Source organism: Lepus europaeus, unplaced genomic scaffold, assembly GCF_033115175.1.
Source record: "Lepus europaeus isolate LE1 unplaced genomic scaffold, mLepTim1.pri SCAFFOLD_3_1, whole genome shotgun sequence".
NCBI classification, from domain to species: domain Eukaryota; kingdom Metazoa; phylum Chordata; class Mammalia; order Lagomorpha; family Leporidae; genus Lepus; species Lepus europaeus.
The window spans coordinates 5,831,669-5,851,562 of record NW_026909276.1 but is presented as its reverse complement, the minus strand read 5'-3'; the positions used below and the strand labels follow the sequence as shown (position 1 = coordinate 5,851,562).

Here is a 19,894-nt window from a genome sequence, read left to right as displayed (position 1 = left end):
ATTCTGATCCATTGGTCTATCCATCTGTTTCTGTACCAGTACCATGCTGTTTTGATAACAACTGCCCTGTAGTATGTCCTGAAATCTGGTATTGTGATGCCTCTGGCTTTGTTTTTGTTTTACAAGATTGCTTTGGCTATTCGAGGTCTTCTGTGTCTCCATATGAATTTCAGCATCATTTTTTCCATATCTGAGAAGAATGTCTTCGGTATCTTGATTGGTATTGCATTGAATGTATAAATTGCTTTTGGGAGAATAGACATTTTGATGATATTGATTCTTCTAATCCATGAGCATGGAAGATTCCTCCATTTTTTGGTATCCTCTTCTATTTCTTTCTGTAAGGTTTTGTAGTTTTCATCATAGAGATCTTTAACGTCCTTGGTTAAGTTTATTCCAAGGTATTTGATTGTTTTTGTAGCTATTGTGAATAGGATTGAACTTAGAAGTTCTTCCTCAGCCGTGGCATTGCCTGTGTATACAAAGGCTGTTGATTTTTGTGCATTGATTTTATATCCTGCTACTTTGCCAAACTCTTCGATGAGTTCCAGTAGTCTTTTAGTAGATTTCTTTGGGTCCCCTAAATAAAGAATCATATCATCTGCAAAGAGGGATAGTTTGAGTTCTTCCTTCCCAATTTGTATCCTTTTAATTTCTTTTTCTTGCCTAATAGCTCTGGCTAACCTTCCAGAACTATATTGAAGAGCAGTGGTGAGAGTGGGCATCCCTGTCTGGTAGCAGATCTCAGTGGAAATGCTTCCAACTTTTCCCCATTCAATAGGTTTTTGGCCGTGGGTTTTTCATATATTGTTTGATTGTATTAAGGAATGTTCCTTCCATACCCAGCTTGCTTAGAGTTTTCATCATGAAAGGGTGTTGTATTTTATCAAATGCTTTCTCTGTGTCTATTGAGAGAATCATATGGTTTTTCTTCTGCAGTCTGTTAATGTAGTGTATTACGTTGATTGTTTTGCGGACGATGAGCCATCCCTGCATAGCAGGGATAAATCCCACTTGGTCTGGGCGGATGATCTTTCTGATATGTTGTTGCATTCTATTGGCCAGAATTTTATTGAGTATTTTTGCATCTATGTTCATCAGGGATATTGGTCTGTAATTCTCTTTCAATGCTGCATCTTTTTCTGGCTTAGGAATTAAGGTGATGCTGGCTTCATAGAAAGAATTTGGGAGGATTCCCTCTTTTTCGATTGTTTTGAATAGTTTGAGAAGAATTGGAGTTAGTTCTTCTCTAAATGTCTGGTAGAATTCACAGTGAATCCATCGGGTCCTGGGCTTTTCTTTGTTGGGAAGGCCTTTATTACTGTTTCAATTTCTCTCTCTGTTATTGGGCTGTTTAGGTTTTCTATGTCTTCCTGGTTCAATTTAGGTAGGTTGTATGTGTCCAAGAATCTGTCCATTTCTGATAGATTTCCCTGTTTGCTGGCATACAAGTCCTTGTAGTAATTTCTGATGATTCTTTTGATTTCTGTGGTGTCTGTTGTTATGTCTCCCTGTTCATCTCTGATCCTATTGATTTGGGTCTTTTCTCTCCTTTTTTTAGTTAGTTGAGCCAATGGGGTGTCAATTTTGTTTATTTTTTCAAAAAAAAAAAAAAAACCCAGCTCCTCGTTTGGCTGTTTTTTTTTGTAATGTTTTTTTTGGATTCATTCCTGTTGATTTCTTCTTTGATTTTAATGATTTCTGTTCTCCTACTGGGTTTGGGTTTGGTTTGCTGCAGATTTTCTAGATCCTTGAGATGACTTGAAAGCTCATCTATTTGGTGCCTTTCCAATGTTTTGATGTAGGCACCTATTGATATAAACTTTCCTCTTAACACTGCTTTTGCTGTATCCCATAGGTTTTGGTATGTTGTGCTTTTATCCTCATTTACTTCCAGAAAATTTTTAATTTCTCTTTTAATTTCTTCTATGACCCATTGTTCATTCAGGAGCATGTTGTTCAATCTCCATGTGTTTGCACGCACTCTTGGGATTCTCGAGTTGCTAATTTCCAATTTCATTCCTTTGTGGTCTGAGAAGCTGCATGGTATCATTCTAATTCTTTTGAATTTGCTGAGACTTGCTTTATGGCCTAGTATATGGTCAATCCTAGAGAAGGTTCCATGTACTGCTGAGAAGAATGTAAAGTCCTTAGATGTAGGATGAAATGTTCTGTAGATACCTGTTAGATCCATTTGGGCTATAGTGTCATTTAAATCTACTGTCTCCTTGTTGATCTTCTGTACTGTTGATCTATCTCTGAGAGTGGGGTATTGTAGTCCCCCAGTACTATTGTATTGGAGTCTAAGTCTCCCTTTAAGTCCCTTAACAAGTCTTTTAAATAAGCTGGTGCCCTGTAATTAGGTGCATATACATTGATAATCGTTATATCTTCCTGTTGAATGGATCCCTTAATCATTAAATAGTGCCCCTCTTTGTCTCTCCTAACAGTTTTTGTGGTAAAGTTTATGTTGTCTGATATTAAGATGGCTACGCCCGCTCTTTTTTCATTTCTGTTGGCATGGTATATCTTTTTCCATCCTTTCACTTTCAGTCTGTACGCATCATTGTTGGAAAGATGAGTTTCTTGTAAGCAGCAAAAAGATAGGTTTTCTTCCTTAACCCAATCAGCCAATCGGTGTCTTTTAACTGGACAGTTCAGGCCATTAACGTTCAATGTGACTATTGAGAAGGAGTAACTTTGCCCTGTCATTTGCCAAAGATATTTTCTAATATATGGTTTGAGACTCCTGTGATCTTTTGCTGTGAGATTTGCTTCCTTTATCTTCTTTCATATTGGTGACCATGTTTCTGTGTTTCTGTATGTAACACATCTTTAAGCATCTTTTGCAGGGCTGGACGAGTGGCGACAAATTCTTTCAATTTCTGTTTGCTGTGAAAGGTCTTTCTTTCACCTTCATTCACAAATGAGAGCTTTGCATGATATAATATTCTGGGCTGGCAGTTTTTCTCTCTTAGTACCTGGGCTATGTCTCGCCATTCTCTCCTAGCTTGTAGGGTTTCTGATGAGAAGTCCACTGTGAGTCTAATTGGAGATCCTCTGAGAATAATCTGGCATTTCTCTCTTGCACATTTTAGGATCTTTTCTTTGTGTTTCACTGTGGTGAGTTTGATTATGACGTGTCGTGGTGAGGATCTCTTTTGATCATGTTTACTAGGGGTTCTATGAGCTTCCTGTACTAGGATGTCTCTGTCCTTCTCCAAACCTTGGAGAATGGGTGAAGCAGAAGAGAGAATATCGAAAATAGAAGACAGAGAACAGGAAAGGAAACAGTCAAATCAAAGAAAAGAAGAAGAAATCAGAAATCTAAAAAATACTCTCAGGAATCTACAGGATACTATTGAAAAAACCAACATTCGGGTTCAAGGAGTTCCTGAAAGCATGGAGAGGGAGAAAGGATTAGAAGGCCTTTTTAGTGAGATACTAGCAGTGCGGCCACAGTGGCCATTGGAGGGTGAACCAACGGCAAAGGAAGACCTTTCTCTCTGTATCTGTCTCTCTCTCACTGTCCACTCTGCCTGTCACAAAAAAGAAAGGATAACAAGAGGGAGGGAGGGAGAGAGGGAGGGAAAGACAGAGAGACAGAGAGGGAGAGAGAGAAGAGACTTTTGATTTGCTGGTTCGCTCTTCAGTTGGCTTCAATTAGTGACTTTAGGCAAAGCCAAATCAGTTTCCAGGATCTTCATCTGGAACTCCAACTTGGGTACAAGGATCCAAGAACCTAGGAGGTCCTCTGCCGTATTTCCAGGCCAACTGATTGGGACATGGATTAAAAGTGAAACAGCTGGGTTTTGAATCAGCACACATATGGAATTCTAGTGCCGCAGACAGTAGTTTAACTCTCCTGGTGTGCCACAACACTAACCCCAATATTTTCTTAGATTAAAAAAAAATTGAATACTCTCAGTTTCCAATAAATTCATTTCTTAGGTTCTATAGATCACACACATACTAATTTATCCTTCTCTCTACATTCATATCCTGGGGTTCCTTCAGAAATGTATCAATTATTTTAAGTCTTCCATTGCTTACTAATTGGCTGGAACATAAGCACTGCTTTCTTTGGCTTGCTGAGTTCAATTCCTCACTCCTTTATTTGATTAGGCATCATCCATGCTATTGCATAAATATGAGGGCTAAGCCAGTGAATAGAAGCTCTCTTACTTCTCTCTCTTTCTTCATTGTCTCTTGTTTAATTATCTTCTCTAAAATGACAATGGAAATGTATAATATGATAGTCTTTGCAATTTTTTGAAAAATAATCCAGTGAATGAGTTCTATTTGTCTCTGCTTATGTATCTCTGAAACAATGAAATAAATAAGAAAATTATAAAAGATGGTTCATAGCAAGCCTGTTTGTGACATCAGAAATCATGGTGCTAAGTAGAAACTGTAATAGTAATATGGAAATATGTGGTTATCTGCTACATAAATGAATCAGTTGATTTTGGTTTCCAAGCCCAAACAAACCCATGGAATAATGTTAAATTCCTTACATTTGTTGAGAGGGAGCTTGTACTTAGACATATATTTTTCTATATCTTTTTAAAAGATTGTAATAATGACAGAGACAAGGAGAGCCAGAAGGAAAAAAAAAAAAAAACCTTCCGTTTCCTGGTTTACTTCAACAAATGTCCACAATGCTCAGGATCATGCCAGGTGAAGCCAACAGCCTTGAACTCCATCTAGGTTCCCACAGAAGTGGAAGGGGCCCAAGTAATGGGGCCATCTTCCACTGTTTTCTATTTTATGAGCCAGGATCTGGAAGAACAGTTTTATTTATTTTTTTAAACTTTTATTTAATGAATATAAATTTCCAAAGTACAGCTTATGGATTACAATGGGGAAGAACAGTTTTAAACCAGTACTTCATTATGAGATGCCAGTGTTAAAGGCTATCAGTTTATATTATTTTGCCACATAATTATCTACTATCTCTTTAAATATAATTAAAAACATGAAAGAAATTATATATATATATATATAGTTATATATATAATTAAGACTTAGACACCTGTGAAAATAGAAGCATACTAACCTTCCAACACAGAAATTAACAGCCTTCACTTTATATTTTCAACATTTGTATGCATACACCAAGAAACGAAAGGATAATACAAGGTCTGTTAATCTCAGAATGAGGTAGAAAATGATTTTCAAGAAGTGGTGCACAACTTGAGTTGAAGAAGCATTTTCCCTAAACTTGGATGGAGAGCATCCCCCTGATGGTGCATTGGGATATTTCTCTCTTTTATGATAATGAAAATATCAAGATCTCAGGTTTCTTTAGAAAGATGGAGAAAGCAGTAATAATAGAGTACATGTAAAATGATTTGTTTCACATGAATAATTCCACGGATGCCTATGCGCATTCCCCTGCAAAAACTGAACACGAAACAATCATAGACAGAGATCATGCTTTTAGCCAATGGATCTGATTGAGGAATAGTCGTATTCTGCACTTGCAAGTAAGTGATCCAGAAAGTCATTTCCATCTTCAAAGCTGAAAGATCATCAGAGAAGCGCAACACATGACATTTAAATCAGAAAAAAAACTGCAGAAAAAGAATAGGGAAAACAAATGACTGTTGAGAGCACTCAGTTTACTGCTGCCACCAGAGAGAGAACATTTTTGCTCATTGTCTTCCTACTTATTAAAATACTTGCATGTTATAATTTAATTGAAAGGCATAGTGGCAGTAAGAGATAGAGAAATGACAGAGTTATATCTTAAGTATACAAGTTAACTTCTCAAATGTCTTCAACAGTTAGATTTAGGCCACCCTGAAGAAAAAAAAATCTGGAACTGTATATTAATCTTTCATGTTTGGATGATTGCCACAAACCTCCATGAACCTGAATCATAATCTAGTGTCTCCCAGAATATAATAGCAGTTTGCTATATTGAAAGAAGAGTAGCGAGGAGTCAAACTGGCACTGTTACAAGATGCAGGCATGCTAAGCAGTGGCTTGGCCAACTGTAACACATCCTCAGCTGCTCCAGCCGCTTAAATAAAAAGTTCAGGAAGTTAAAATGTTATTTAGCATTGCGAGAACCGTTTGTATAGTTGATTATATTATTATATTAAGGGGAAATCATCTAATGGTAATAAATGTGTACATTTTACTGTTATATTAAAATTTTATGATTATATAGGGTAGAAACAAACTTAACTGTCTTCTATGAGCATTCCCAAAACACTTACATGTGGTTCAGGAGTATGGTTGCTTTTTTTCTCATTTCAGTTGTCCACAGAAAATATACACTGTTTGGAGCCACAAAGAAAAATCAAGAGATAAGCTTCAGGCAAGCTATAAACACAAAAAGTAGTATATCAAATAATAAAATAGCTGAATTAACAAAAAATTTAATCTATGGCCATATGTAAACCTGATAAAAAAGGTAAGTTGTCCAGTAAAGAAACCTGAAAGATATAATTTATTTCAGAATGTACTTCTCCTTAGGAAGCCTGATGAAATGCCAGCTAGAGAGAAACACGCCGACCCTGAGGCACATGTGGACTCACTCCAATGCTGGGAAGATTTTAGTCAGCATAAAAAGATTCACACAGTGCAGCATGTTGTTGAATACAGGGGGAAAGAGAAATCCTTTCACAGGAAGAGGATATTATTTCAATGTGAGAATCTTTGTATCAGAGATGGTTGCAACAAATTAACTGTCCTTGTTGGAAAAACAACTCAGGCTGAAAAAAAAACTTTGCTTAAAAATACATATTTCAGTAAGCATCAACCAACATACTCAGGAGAGAAATTCCACAAATATTTGAACTGTGAGGAATCTCTCAATAACAAATCAGATCTTACAGGAAATCAATTACTTCACAAAGCAAAAAGTCATTATGGATGTATCCACTGTGGTAAATCTTTCAGTTGTAAATCTAGCCTTACCATCCATCACAGAATTCAAATAGGCGAAAATCTCTATGGGTGCAATGAATGTAGAAAAATAATTTCCAAGGAGCTAGATCTCACTAGAATTCACACAGGACAAAAGATTTATGATTGCAGTGCATATGGAAGAACATATTGCAGGAAATCCCACCTCAAAGCGCCTCAGAGAATTAACACACAGAATAAATCTTATGAATTCAATAAGTGTGGAAAAGCCTTTGACCCCAAATCACACCTGATAATGCATCAGAGAATTCACACAGGGGAGAAGCCTTATGAATGCTATGAGTGTGGAAAAGCCTTTTGCTCAAAATCCAACCTCATAATTCATCAGAGAATTCATACAGGGGAGAAGCCTTTTGAATGTAATGAGTGTGGAAAAGCCTTTGGATATAAATCATACCCCATAGTGCATCAGAGAATTCACACAAGGGAGAAACCTCATGCATGTAAAGAGTGTGGAAAAGCATTTTGCTCAAAATCCAACCTCATAAATCATCAGAGAATTCACACAGGGGAGAAGCCTTTTGAATGTAATGAGTGTGGAAAAGCCTTTGGATATCAATCATACCTCATAGTGCATCAGAGAATTCACACAAGGGAGAAACCTCATGCATGTAAAGAGTGTGGAAAAACTTTTGGCCAGAAGTCACACATAATGCATCAGAGAATTCACACAAGGGAGAAGCCTTATGAATGTAGTGAGTGTGGAAAAGCTTATGGCCAGAAGTCACAACTCATAAATCATCAGAGAATTCACACAGGGGAGAAGCCTTATGAATGTAGTGAGTGTGGAAAAGCTTATGGCCAGAAGTCACAACTCATAAATCATCAGAGAATTCACACAGGGGAGAAGCCTTTTGAATGTAATGAGTGTGGAAAAGCCTTTGGATATCAATCATACCTCATAGTGCATCGGAGAATTCACACAAGGGAGAAACCTCATGAATGTAATGAATGTGGAAAAACTTTTGGCCAGAAGTCACACCTCATAATGCATCAGAGAATTCACACAGGGGAGAAGCCTCATGAATGTAATGAGTGTGGAAAAGCATTTTGCTCAAAATTCAACCTCATAAATCATCAGAGAATTCACAGGGGAGCAGCCTTATGAATGTAATGAGTGTGGAAAAGCATTTTGCTCAAAATCCAACCTCTTAAAGCATCAGAGAATTCACACAGGTGAGAAGCCTTATGAATGTAATGAGTGTGGAAAAGCTTATGGCTGTAAGTCACAACTCATAGTGCATCAGAAAATTCACACAGGGGAGAAGCCTTATGAATGTAATAAGTGTGGGAAAGCTTATGGCTGTAAGTCACAACTCATAGTGCAACAGAGAATTCACACAAGATCGAAAACTCATAAATGTAGTGAGTCTGGAAAAGTCTTTACCCAAAGGTCAGAACTCATTACACACCAGGAATTTACCCAAGGCAGAAACCTCATGTATGTTGTGAGTGTGGAAAAGCCTTTTTATGGAGGTCAGCTCTCATTGCACATCAGCGAGTTCACATGGGGAAGAAACCTTAGGAATGCAGCGTGTGTGGAAAAGCCTTCAGTTCAAAGTCCAATCCCTTAAAGCATCATAGAACCAACACAAGTGAGAAACCTTATGAGTATAATAAATGTGGAAAAACCTTTTTGAAAAGGTCAGTATTCATTACACAACAGAGAGTTAGCACTGATTAGACATCAGAAAATTCACACAGTGGAGAAACCATATGAATCTAGTGAGTGTGAACGTGTATTTTCACATAACTCAAGCCTCACAGAGTCTCAAAATTAACACATGAAATAAATTTTTGAATGCAATATTTTGCCAAGTGTTATACTGCAATGGATGTCAAATCCACAGAAATGAAAAGCAAGTATTCACTGCAATGATTGAAAAATTCTTCCTCAGCAATTGCTCTTCAGCATATTTTAAGGAAATCAGAGATGCAAAAGCATATAAATATAGAAAAAATTCATTATCATAGACCAGCTATCACCATATACCAGAGAACTGATATGGAGGGAAAACCCTATGAAAGCATTAGCAAGACACATAGAAAACAATGTAAAAGTGTAATGAATCTGGGGAACTCTGTATTGAATGTCACACCTCAGCAAGTACTAAGAAATTCACATGAGAGAGTAACATTGTATATCAGAATCATACAATTTTCTTAGAACCTAGCTTCTCTTTGACATGCACACTGCACCTGGTTTCCCATTGTTGAGTGGAAAAATGTAAATGAGCTCTGATTTCACATTTTAATTTTGATAACAAATAAACATGCATTCTTTAACACTCTTGTGTTTGAAATGTGATCTTTATCATTTACAATGTTATTAAATGATGTTGCCATTTTTCTGTCTTTCCAAACACTAGTCTACTACAGACTAGTAATGTAACCACAGGCATTTCTATTAACTCATTTGATGACTACAAAACAAAACACTCACTTTGAGTGATGGACCTTTTGTCCAGATGGGTCAGTGACACTTGTGACATCTGTAGTCTTGACAATCACTTATTTGCCTCTCTGAAGGCCTTCTAATTTTGCTCAGATTACTATATCTGTGTATCAGTTGCAGAGAAGACGCTGTCAGTGTTTGGGTGACATATGGCCCACAAAAGTCTCCCTGAGATTAGCCTGTGTTTATTTTTTAAAAAAATTTACAGCTAGCAATGTGTCATACATGGTTAAATCTGTTACCTGTGCTATGAGCATCCCATGTAAGCTCCTGTTCAATTCCTCACTGTTCTACTTCTGATCCAGATCCCTGATAATGCATTTGGGGAACCAAGTGCTGATCCTATCACACACACTAGATTCAAGGGTGGGGTACCAAACTCTTGCATTTGGCCTATCCCAATTCTATCCATTGTGATTATTTTGGGAGTGAACCAGAAAATAGAATCACTTTCTACTTTGTCTCTGTCTCTCTCTGCCTCTCTCTCTCTGTCTCTCTCTCTGTGTGTGTGTGTGTGTGTGTGTAGGTCTATATATTTTTCAAATAATCAAATCAATGTTTTTTAAAAAAATTGTCTCTAAAGGAAAAGTGAGAGTGGAAAATAAATACACATATATATCATCCCTCCAGTGTTTCACTCCCCAGATGGCTGCAAAAACCAGATCTCCACCAGACCAAAGCCAGGATTCCTGATTTCCATCTGTGTCTTTGACACAATTGTTATTAGAACAATTATGTGATATCTTTCCCAGGTACATTTGTAGGGATCAGGCTCATGAAGCCCATTAGCACTCTGATATGGGATTCCAGTATGCATTCTAAGTAGGAGCTTATTTTTTTTTTTGGTTATAATTCCGACCCCATCAGTATTTACTTTCACTTTTGTTCCTTGGACAATTTTCTTTCCACCTTATTGTAGTGATTTACTCCTTTTTTGTAACTAAATTCTGACTTGATTGGATTCATTTGGCATGTTTCTGACCTGTTTTATTTCGATGAATTCCTTGGAAATGATACACACAGTTAGTAGCACCACGAACAGAGGACTTCCATACTTGCATTGCAGCTCCACATTACTCAAACTCCAGCCCTTCATTGCATCTCCCAGGATTATGCCAGCAAGAACTACCTAACACTGCTACAGAGTCATCTCATCCATCAGAAATCTAAGCCTTCCCCTCATAACCAAATGCCATAACAATTTGCAGAATTCATCATGTGTGTGCTAGTCACAGATACATAAGATGCCATGATATTACTGAGAATTTGAAAAAAATGAGGGAACTGAAAAAGCATCCATACATTGATTGAGGATTCTTTTTATTACCATTGCCCCTCTTACAGCTAGACATTTCTATTTCTTCTAATGTCTACCTCCAATTTTTTATTCTAATGGCCCATTGATCCATAATCCAGTGACATTCTGATTATTGGGAAGAAGTCAAAACAATCTGAAATCTGCCGTGGACATTGGTGATGTCTTAAGTAAAATGTCAGACTTATTTTGTTTCTGCCATAATTATTAGTTGAATCCTAAACTCTTGCAGAGGGGAGGTAACATATGGAACTACTACTAGGAGTAAATCACATGTAGATACGATGTGTGCCAGATGAAGGGAAGAAAAACACACCATGGAAAAATCATTAAGACCTTTTTACTCCTGCCACAAGAGATCTTTTCATCTACCACTTCTGGTGCCAGGCCTCATAGTTCCACCCATTGATTGTGCTGTGGTGTGGTAAGGCATTGTTTCGTGCATCCCGTATGTGTGTGAGTTATTGTCCGTGCTTGAATCCCCAAACATGTAAGCATGGTGAGGATCACAAGCTCCTGAATCTATCACTTCCTCAAACATACTAGCACAACAGAGGGAGCCTGAAACCTGCCTCCTGCTTCTGAATATGCAGGCCCTCTAGGGTATTTGGATTCTGACCTCTTGTCTCATGGGACATGCTGGCATCTGGACTCCAATCACCATAACCATTCATGGGGGGCTCTGTATAGTGGGCCTGGATCAACAATGTCAGGGCACTGTAGCACATTCTGTTCCCCAGACATGTCTCAGTTTGTGTTTCATTATTTCCTTTGCCACTTAATTACTGTAGCCCCTGCTCTGTTCCTACCACACCTCTTGTCTCAGCCCTATGCTGTTGGTCTGAGGCACAAGGCTTTGCAGACAATTGCTTACCAACATTTGAACATGGGTGGTGACTAGTCACTGTCTCTCACCTTGGGTATTGTATGAGGTACATCCTTTCAAGAGAGTTGTTTAACAGCACACCCCTGGGGCATGTTAATGGCTACTGGAAGTTGGGAAGCAGCTGAAATAACTGCTAAGATTCCCACTGAGTTCATTCATAATTAACACCTGGAGCATTACATTATTTCCCACCACTGGGATAAGTCAGCCCTGGAAACCTTTGGATACCAATCTGTGCCTCAACCCTGCAACTTCCAACCACAAAAATAGATAATTTTGTATATGAAAATTGTCAGCTTACTTGTGGGTGTTAAAGTCTTCAAACTGGCCTCCAACACAATGCTAGAACCAAGACTCTGCACATCCATTTGAGAGAGTTATAGGATCATCTACCCTGCATGACTATCCTTGGTCCCATAATGGAAATTCATTCCAGCAGAGGAATCATTTCCCATTGAATCTTTCTCAGTCAGCAAAAGTTCCAAATATCAAAGAGAATCAACCAATGATGGAGGAGGGTAGTGTGCATTTGGGCATAGTTGTCCCTTGCTCACAAGAGAGTGATGCCACTACATAACTTTTAGTTGCATCTCAGTTTATGAGGATGAAAACTTCATAAATAAGAGGACAGGGTGTATTTTGGAGTATTGGATGATTTGACACACTCTTCATGGTGTTAAAATAATGCATTAGACTTCACAGATCTTATCCTATGTTTCTTCTCTGAATTTTGATGCAGAAACTGTATTCCTTGGCAGCCCAGCTAGAGCAGGAAGCACCAATGGAGATGGGTATTTAAGTCTACAAGGATGTGCATGAGAGAAACACCACATTACATTCCAATGACCTCCAGTTAGATGCATAGATAATATGCATCAGTCCCTATTAGATCAACATGATCTTTTTATAATGTAATTTCGCTTTTAATCACACCCTAATGTTCCCATCTTCTCTTGTGATTTTTCCATAATCCATTTAACATTTAAGAACATGATGCTTATTTTCCACATATTTTTCTATTTCTTAATTATCCTTCTGTTTTTGGTTTTCTAGATTTAAAAAATATGAATAATTTTAAGGGTTTTGATTTTATTTTTTGAAAGAGTTACACACACACACACAGAGATAGAGAGAGAGAGAGAGAGAGAGAGAGAGGTCTTCCATCCACTGGTTTGCTCCGTAATTGGCTGCAACAGCTAGAGCTGTGTCATTCTGAAGTCAGGAGACTGGAGCTTTTTCCAGGTATCTCATGAATGTACAGGAGCACAAGGTCTCAGGCCATCTTCTACTGCTTTTCCAGGCCAAAACAGAGATCTGGATTAGAAATTGAGCAGCTGGAACTCTAACTGGCACTCGTATGGGATGCTGGAAATTGAGGTGGCAGCTTTACCCACTATGCCAATGTGCTGGCCCCTATAAATACTTAATTGAAAACCTGAGAGGGAGGTAGGGGGAAGGAGGTAGGAAAAGATAAAGATAAAAAAAGGAGAAGGAGAGAGAGGTTTTGCCCAGCTAATGATTTGATCTTTGGGATATCTACAACAGGTGAGGTTGGTCTGGGAAAACTTCAAAGCCAGAAATTTATTCCATTTCCCTCACATGGCAGAGACCAGGCTACTTGAGACATTACCTGCTTCCTCTCAACACTCACCTTAACAGGACGGCAATAGAGCCAAGACTTGAACTCTGCCACTCTGGTTTCTACTTAGGCATACAAGAATTTTCATAAAAACAGGCCAAATGTTCACACTTCTGTTCAGAAAATATTTTCAATTATTTTAGTCATTGAAAAGTATGCCATATATGACCTAGCATATTGTTTCCTGTGAAAAATGTTGCATGCATATTTGAATAGAATGCTTGTTTTCTTGAATGGTGTGATATTGGTCAATTAACTGTGTTGTTTTATATTTTCAAGTTTTCATTATCCTATTCAGTATTTTTCATAGTTATTCTGTTCATTATTGAAGGTAGGATATTGGCATCTCCAAATACTGTTTCTGAAGAATTTTTCTCCTCTTTTCATATAAAGCTGAGCATTTCTGTTAAGGAAATATACATATATATGTATATAATATATATAATTTTATCTAAAAATTTGTTATTATGAAGTGTCCCTTATATATCTGTAGTAACACCACTGATTTTAAAGTTATTGGGTCCATTGTTAAAGTGGGTATTCTTTATGACCATCTCTTACATTTTTGTATATTTGCTTTATCTTTTTATTTTTCAGCACTTTGCATTTTTTCAAATTTTATTCTCCAGGGCAGAGTATATGATTTGATCTTATTATTTGAAACCCACACGAAGCTCTCTGATTTTTATAAGATTTCTGTCTTTATTTAAAAGGCACAGTAAGATATAAATAGGGAGAGAAACAGAGATTTTTTTTTAAATACATGACTTCACTTCTCAAATGCTCACAAAATTTAAGACATATCACACAAAATCAGGACCCAGGAATTCCTTCCAAGACTCTCACATGGGTAATAGCTATGCAAACACTTTGGCCATCATCCATTGCCTATCAGGCACATTAGCAGGAAGGTTCATCAAAGATGCAGAATTACCACTAGAACTCAAACCAAACAGTAGCATATGGGATTCAGATATCTCAAGCACTGAATTAAACTGCTATGACAAAATGGTCACCACAATTGGAGTCTTTTTTTAAAAAAGTATAGTAGTTACACACAGTTGGAGACAAGATGAGATTATGTTAGATAAAGAAGCCTATTTATAAATTTAGTCAACATATATAATTGAACTTCATCAGAAAACTTCAATAGAAAAAACTTAAAACCACTTGTAATGCCACTTTTAGAAAAAAAAAAAACATTTTCCCAGGACATTATCCAAGTGTAACTTAACCAGATATCATCTGAATGTTAGAGATCCAGTAACCTTGATATTTGTGCTCTTGTGAAGCAGTAACTTTATGCAAAGGTCTATAATCGAAACTCAAATTGAAAATGAATGACCATTTGCATTTTTAGTCTTCCCTAGAGTTGAAAAAACTTAACTACAAGACCAACCAAAACACAATGCAAAGATACATTAACTAGTTTAGTATGTTAGTAGAAGATGATGCTGAAGTGAATATCTTGTGTATTATTCTATAAATGTTATAAATAATATGTCAGTTAGTGTTGCCTTAACAGCTAGAGTGTTATTTGATAGAATGAGTACTTAGGCAATGTATAATGCACAGAACATTTTGCTACTATGAAAACAAGTACAGTGTAGGTAGAAGAAAACCAATCAGACTCTACATTACAAAAATCTATGTGAAGACTCATCATCATTTTTGAATATAAAATATTAATATAAAATGCTAACATAATATATGAGAGTTATTAGTGCACATAATATATTTTTATTTAACAAAACAATAAATTACACAATGATTAAGAGCTGTAGTGTCATTACTAAAAAACTACATATTCTGTCATACAGTTTTATCATCAGACTTAGCAGCCTCAACCGTTAAACAATTGAACAAATCCATAAGCAGTTTTATTAGAAAAGGATAAGTACATATTTATTTATCAATTCCAGTAAGTTGATAGTCAACAAACATGTCATTAACATGCAGAAATAAGCATCATGAAGAGCAGGAAATATCATATATCCCTTGTGCATATGAATAACTTTTTACTCTTGAGCAATACTGCTCATATCACAATGCGATACCAATCAAAATACCAAAGACATTCTTCTCAGATCTGGAAAACATGATGCTGAAATTCATATGGAGACACAGGATACCTCAAAAGGCTAAAGCAATAATGTACAACAAAAACAAAGTGAGAGGCATCACAAAACCAGATTTTAGGACATACACAGGGCAGTTGTAATCAAAACAGCATGGTACAGAAACAGATGGATAGAACAATGGAGCAGAATAGAAACACCAGAAATCAACCCAAACATCTACAGCCAACTTATATTTGATCAAGGATCTAAAACCAATTCCTGGAGCAAGGACAAAACTTTTCAACAAATGGTGATGAGAAAACTGGATTTCCACGTGCAAAAAATGAAGCAAGACACCTACGTTACACCTTACACAAAAATCCACACAACATGGATTAAAGATCTAAATCTATGACCCAACACCATCAAATTATTATAGAAAATTGGAGAAACCCTGCAAAATTTAGGCACTGGCAAAGACTTCTTGGAAAAGACCCTGGAGGCACAGGTAGTCAAAGCAAAATTAACTATTGGGATTGCTTCAAATTGAGAAGTTTCTGTATTGCTAAAGAAACAGGATAGTCAAGAGGCAACTAACCGGATGGGAAAAATATTTGCAAACTATGCTACAGGTAAAGGATTAATAGCCAGAATCTACAAAGAGATCAAGAAACTCCACAACAACAAAACAAACAACCCACTCAAGAGATGGGCCAAAGACCTCAACAGACATCTTTCCAAAGAGGAAATCCAAATGGCCAACAGACACATGAAAAAATGTTCAAGATCACTAGCAATCAAGGAAATGCAAATCAAAACCTCACCCCAGTTAGAATGGCTCACATTCAGAAATCTGAATGAGTAAGTTTAATATCCCATAATTGACAAAAATGATTGAATATTGGATAGTTATGTCCCACATCATTGGTCAGTTTTGGTAACAAAGTGATACACATAAAGCGTTTGACATAATTCCATCTTGTTCGATATTTTTCAAATGGTTTGAAAAGTATTGCACTTATTTCTTCTGAATATTTTCTCTAATTCAGTAGTAAAAACCTCAGGTCCCAGTCATTTCCAGGAAGAAAGATGTTGGATTTATCCTTCCATTTCATTACTTTTTATGAATCTGTTTAGATTGCCTATACTTTTCTGTCTTAATATTTGTAGGTTATATGTTTCCAGGAATTTATCCATTTCTTAATGGTTTCCAGTTTATTAGCATATAGTTCTAAGTGTTTCTTATGATCCTTTGCATTTCTGTGCTTTCAGTTGTAATGTCTTCTTTTTCAACTCCAATATAACTTATTTGAGTTTTGCCTCACGTTTTCTTGTTAGTCTGGCTAGAGGTTTATCTATTTTGTTTAACTTTTCATTGAAGTTTTGATGGAAGAAAAGTGGAAGGACTTTATTCCTAGAGTATAGTTACAGAGAAGTTTGCAGTGGAAAATCTACATAAAGGAGAGAGACACTGTGGAGCAGTGTGGATGGTACAAATTTGCAGCAATGAGTTGAGACACCACTGTTGACTCTTTCAGCCTGTGGAAAGGGGAGATGCCGTCTTCTTAGAGCAAGTTGAGAGGTGCATGAGGCAGAAGGTGTCACTTGTGATATTATCTGAGTAACAACTGACAGACTGACTTTGGGTTCAACTTGGAAGATAAACAGGAGTCCGGATGGCCAGATAACTGCAAGAAGGGAGAGCACAGAGCTCTGTTTCCCTCACCCATAAGGGAAGCTTAGAAAAGCAAATATAAAGAATAAAGAAATTCAATCATGGCATCAATGAAAAATGCTATCAAAAGCTAGAGGTATAGAAGGTAAATCAAACTGAATTATTAGAAAAGACTTAATATATCAAATAGAAAATAGAGTAGGAAGCCTTACCAGAACATTAGGTATGGGAAAAGAAAGAATATTCAAGTTAGAAGACAAATCTGAGGGGGCGGAGCCAAGATGGCGGATAGTGAGGATGTGCGCCTTTAGTTTGGGAGAATAAAGTTTCATAAAAGTGGAATTACTGTAGCCTCAGGAAAAGACTCAAGAAAAAACCTGCAGAGGAAACGCTTCCGGATTTTGTGGATGGGATACAGAGGACTTACAGGGAGCCCACCGCGTGGAAAACCAACCAACACGAGCCGAGCGGCGGGAGAGGAGCCAGAGCCACAGATTCTCGCCAGCGCGGGAACCGAGGAGGGGGACCCAAAGAACTCTAGTAAGAGACTACTGGAACTCATCGAAGAGTTTGGCAAAGTAGCAGGATATAAAATCAATCCACAAAAATCAAGAGCCTTTGTATACACAGACAATGCCACGGCCGAGGAAGAACTTCTAAGATCTATCCCATTCACAATAGCTACAAAAACAATCAAATACCTTGGAATAAACTTAACCAAGGACGTTAAAGATCTCTACGATGAAAACTACAAAACCTTAAAGAAAGAAATAGAAGAGGATACCAAAAAATGGAGAAATCTTCCATGCTCATGGATTGGAAGAATCAATATCATCAAAATGTCTATTCTCCCAAGAGCAATTTATACATTCCATGCAATACCAATCAAGATACCGAAGACATTCTTCTCAGATATGGAAAAAATGATGCTGAAATTCATATGGAGAGAGAGAAGACCTCGAATAGCCAAAGCAATCTTGTACAACAAAAACAAAGCCGGAGGCATCACAATCCCAGATTTCAGGGCATACTACAGGGCAGTTGTCATCAAAACAGCATGGTACTGGTACAGAAACAGATGGATAGACCAATGGAACAGAATAGAAACACCAGAAATCAATCCAAACATCTACAGCCAACTTATATTTGATCAAAGATCCAAAACTAATCCCTGGAATAAGGACAGTCTATTCAATAAATGGTGCTGGGAAAATTGGATTTCCATGTGCAGAAGCTTGAAGCAAGACCCATACCTTTCACCTTACACAAAAATTCACTCAACGTGGATTAAAGACTTAAATCTACGACCAGAAACCATCAAATTATTAGTGAGCATTGGAGAAACCCTGCAAGATATAGGTACAGGAAAATACTTCTTGGAAAAGACCCCAGGAGCACAGGCAGTCAAAACCAAAATTAACATTTGGGATTGCATCAAATTGAGAAGTTTCTGTACTTCAAAAGAAACAGTCAGGAAAGTGAAGAGGCAACCGACAGAATGGGAAAAAATATTTGCAAACTATACTACAGATAAAGGGTTGATAACCAGAATCTACATAGAAATCAAGAAAATCCACAACAACAGAACAACCCACCCACTGAAGAGATGGGCCAAGGACCTCAATAGTCATTTTTCAAAAGAGGAAATGCAAATTGCCAACAGACACATGAAAAAATGTTCAAGATCACTAGCAATCAGAGAAATGCAAATCAAAACCACAATGAGGTTTCACCTCACCCCGTTGAGAATGGCTCACATTCAGAAATCTACCAACAAGAGATGCTGGAGAAGATGTGGGGAAAAAGGGACACTAACCCACTGTTGGTGGGAATGCAAACTGGTTAGGCCACTATGGAATTCAGTCTGGAGATTCCTCAGAACCCTGAACATAACCCTACCATACAACCCAGCCATCCCACTCCTTGTAATTTACCCAAAGGAAATTAATTTGGCTAATAAAAAAGCTATCTGCACATTAATGTTTATTGCAGCCCAATTCACAATAGCTAAGACCTGGAACCAACCCAAATGCCCATCAACAGTAGACTGGATAAAGAAATTATGGGACATGTACTCCATAGAATACTATGCAGCAGTAAGGAACAATGAAACCCAGGCATTTGCAACAAGATGGAGGAATCTGGAAAACATCATGCTGAGTGAATTAAGCCAGTCCCAAAGAGACAAATATCATTTGTTTTCCCATATCGGCGACAACTGAGCACCAAAGGGGAAACCTGTTGAAGTGAAATGGACACTATAAGAAACAATGACCTGATCATCTCTTGTCCTGACTGTTGATGTACAATGTAATACTTTATCCTTTTTAGTATTTGTTGTTGTTGTTGTTGTTGTTGTTGTTCTAGTAGTAGTGGTTGAACTCTGTAATTAATACACAATTATTCTTAGGTGTTTAAATTTTAACTGAAAAGTGATCCCTGTTAAATTTCAGAGTGGGAAAAGAGAGGGAGGAGATGCACAGTTTGGGACATGCACAATCAGTCTTGCCCCAAATGATGGAGTTAGAAATGTGCCAGGGGATTCCAACACAATCCCATCAAGGAGGCATGTACCAATGCCATCTCACTAGTCCATGTGATCAATTTCAGTTCACATTCGATGGCTTGGATAGGTCTAAGAAACAAAGGGATCACACAAACAAGACTACTGTCTGCTAATACTAACTGCTAGGATCAAGTAGGGAGAGAAGGATCCAGCATGGGAAGTGGGATACACAGCAGACTCATAGAATGGCAGATGTCCTAGATGACACTCTGGCCTCAGAATCAGCCCTTAAGGCCTTCGAATCTGGCTGAAGAGCCCATGAGAGCATTGTAGGCATGGAAAGCCAAGATACCATGGAAAAGAAAAAAAGAAGAAGACCTAAATGAAAGATCTCTGTGAGTGAGATCCCAGTGGAAAGA

At 37.4% G+C, this 19,894-nt stretch overlaps 1 protein-coding gene across 1 annotated transcript in view; it reads left to right on the top strand.

Annotated features, from left to right (window-relative positions):
• Positions 1 to 8,513, top strand: part of LOC133755052 (zinc finger protein 271-like) — a 157,275-nt gene extending 148,762 nt beyond the window's left edge. The window contains 2 exon segments of the mRNA XM_062185364.1: positions 6,487 to 8,028; positions 8,030 to 8,513. Of these exon segments, the coding sequence (XP_062041348.1) occupies positions 6,487 to 8,028; positions 8,030 to 8,513 (2,026 nt within the window).
• Positions 8,514 to 19,894: the final 11,381 nt, after the last annotated feature.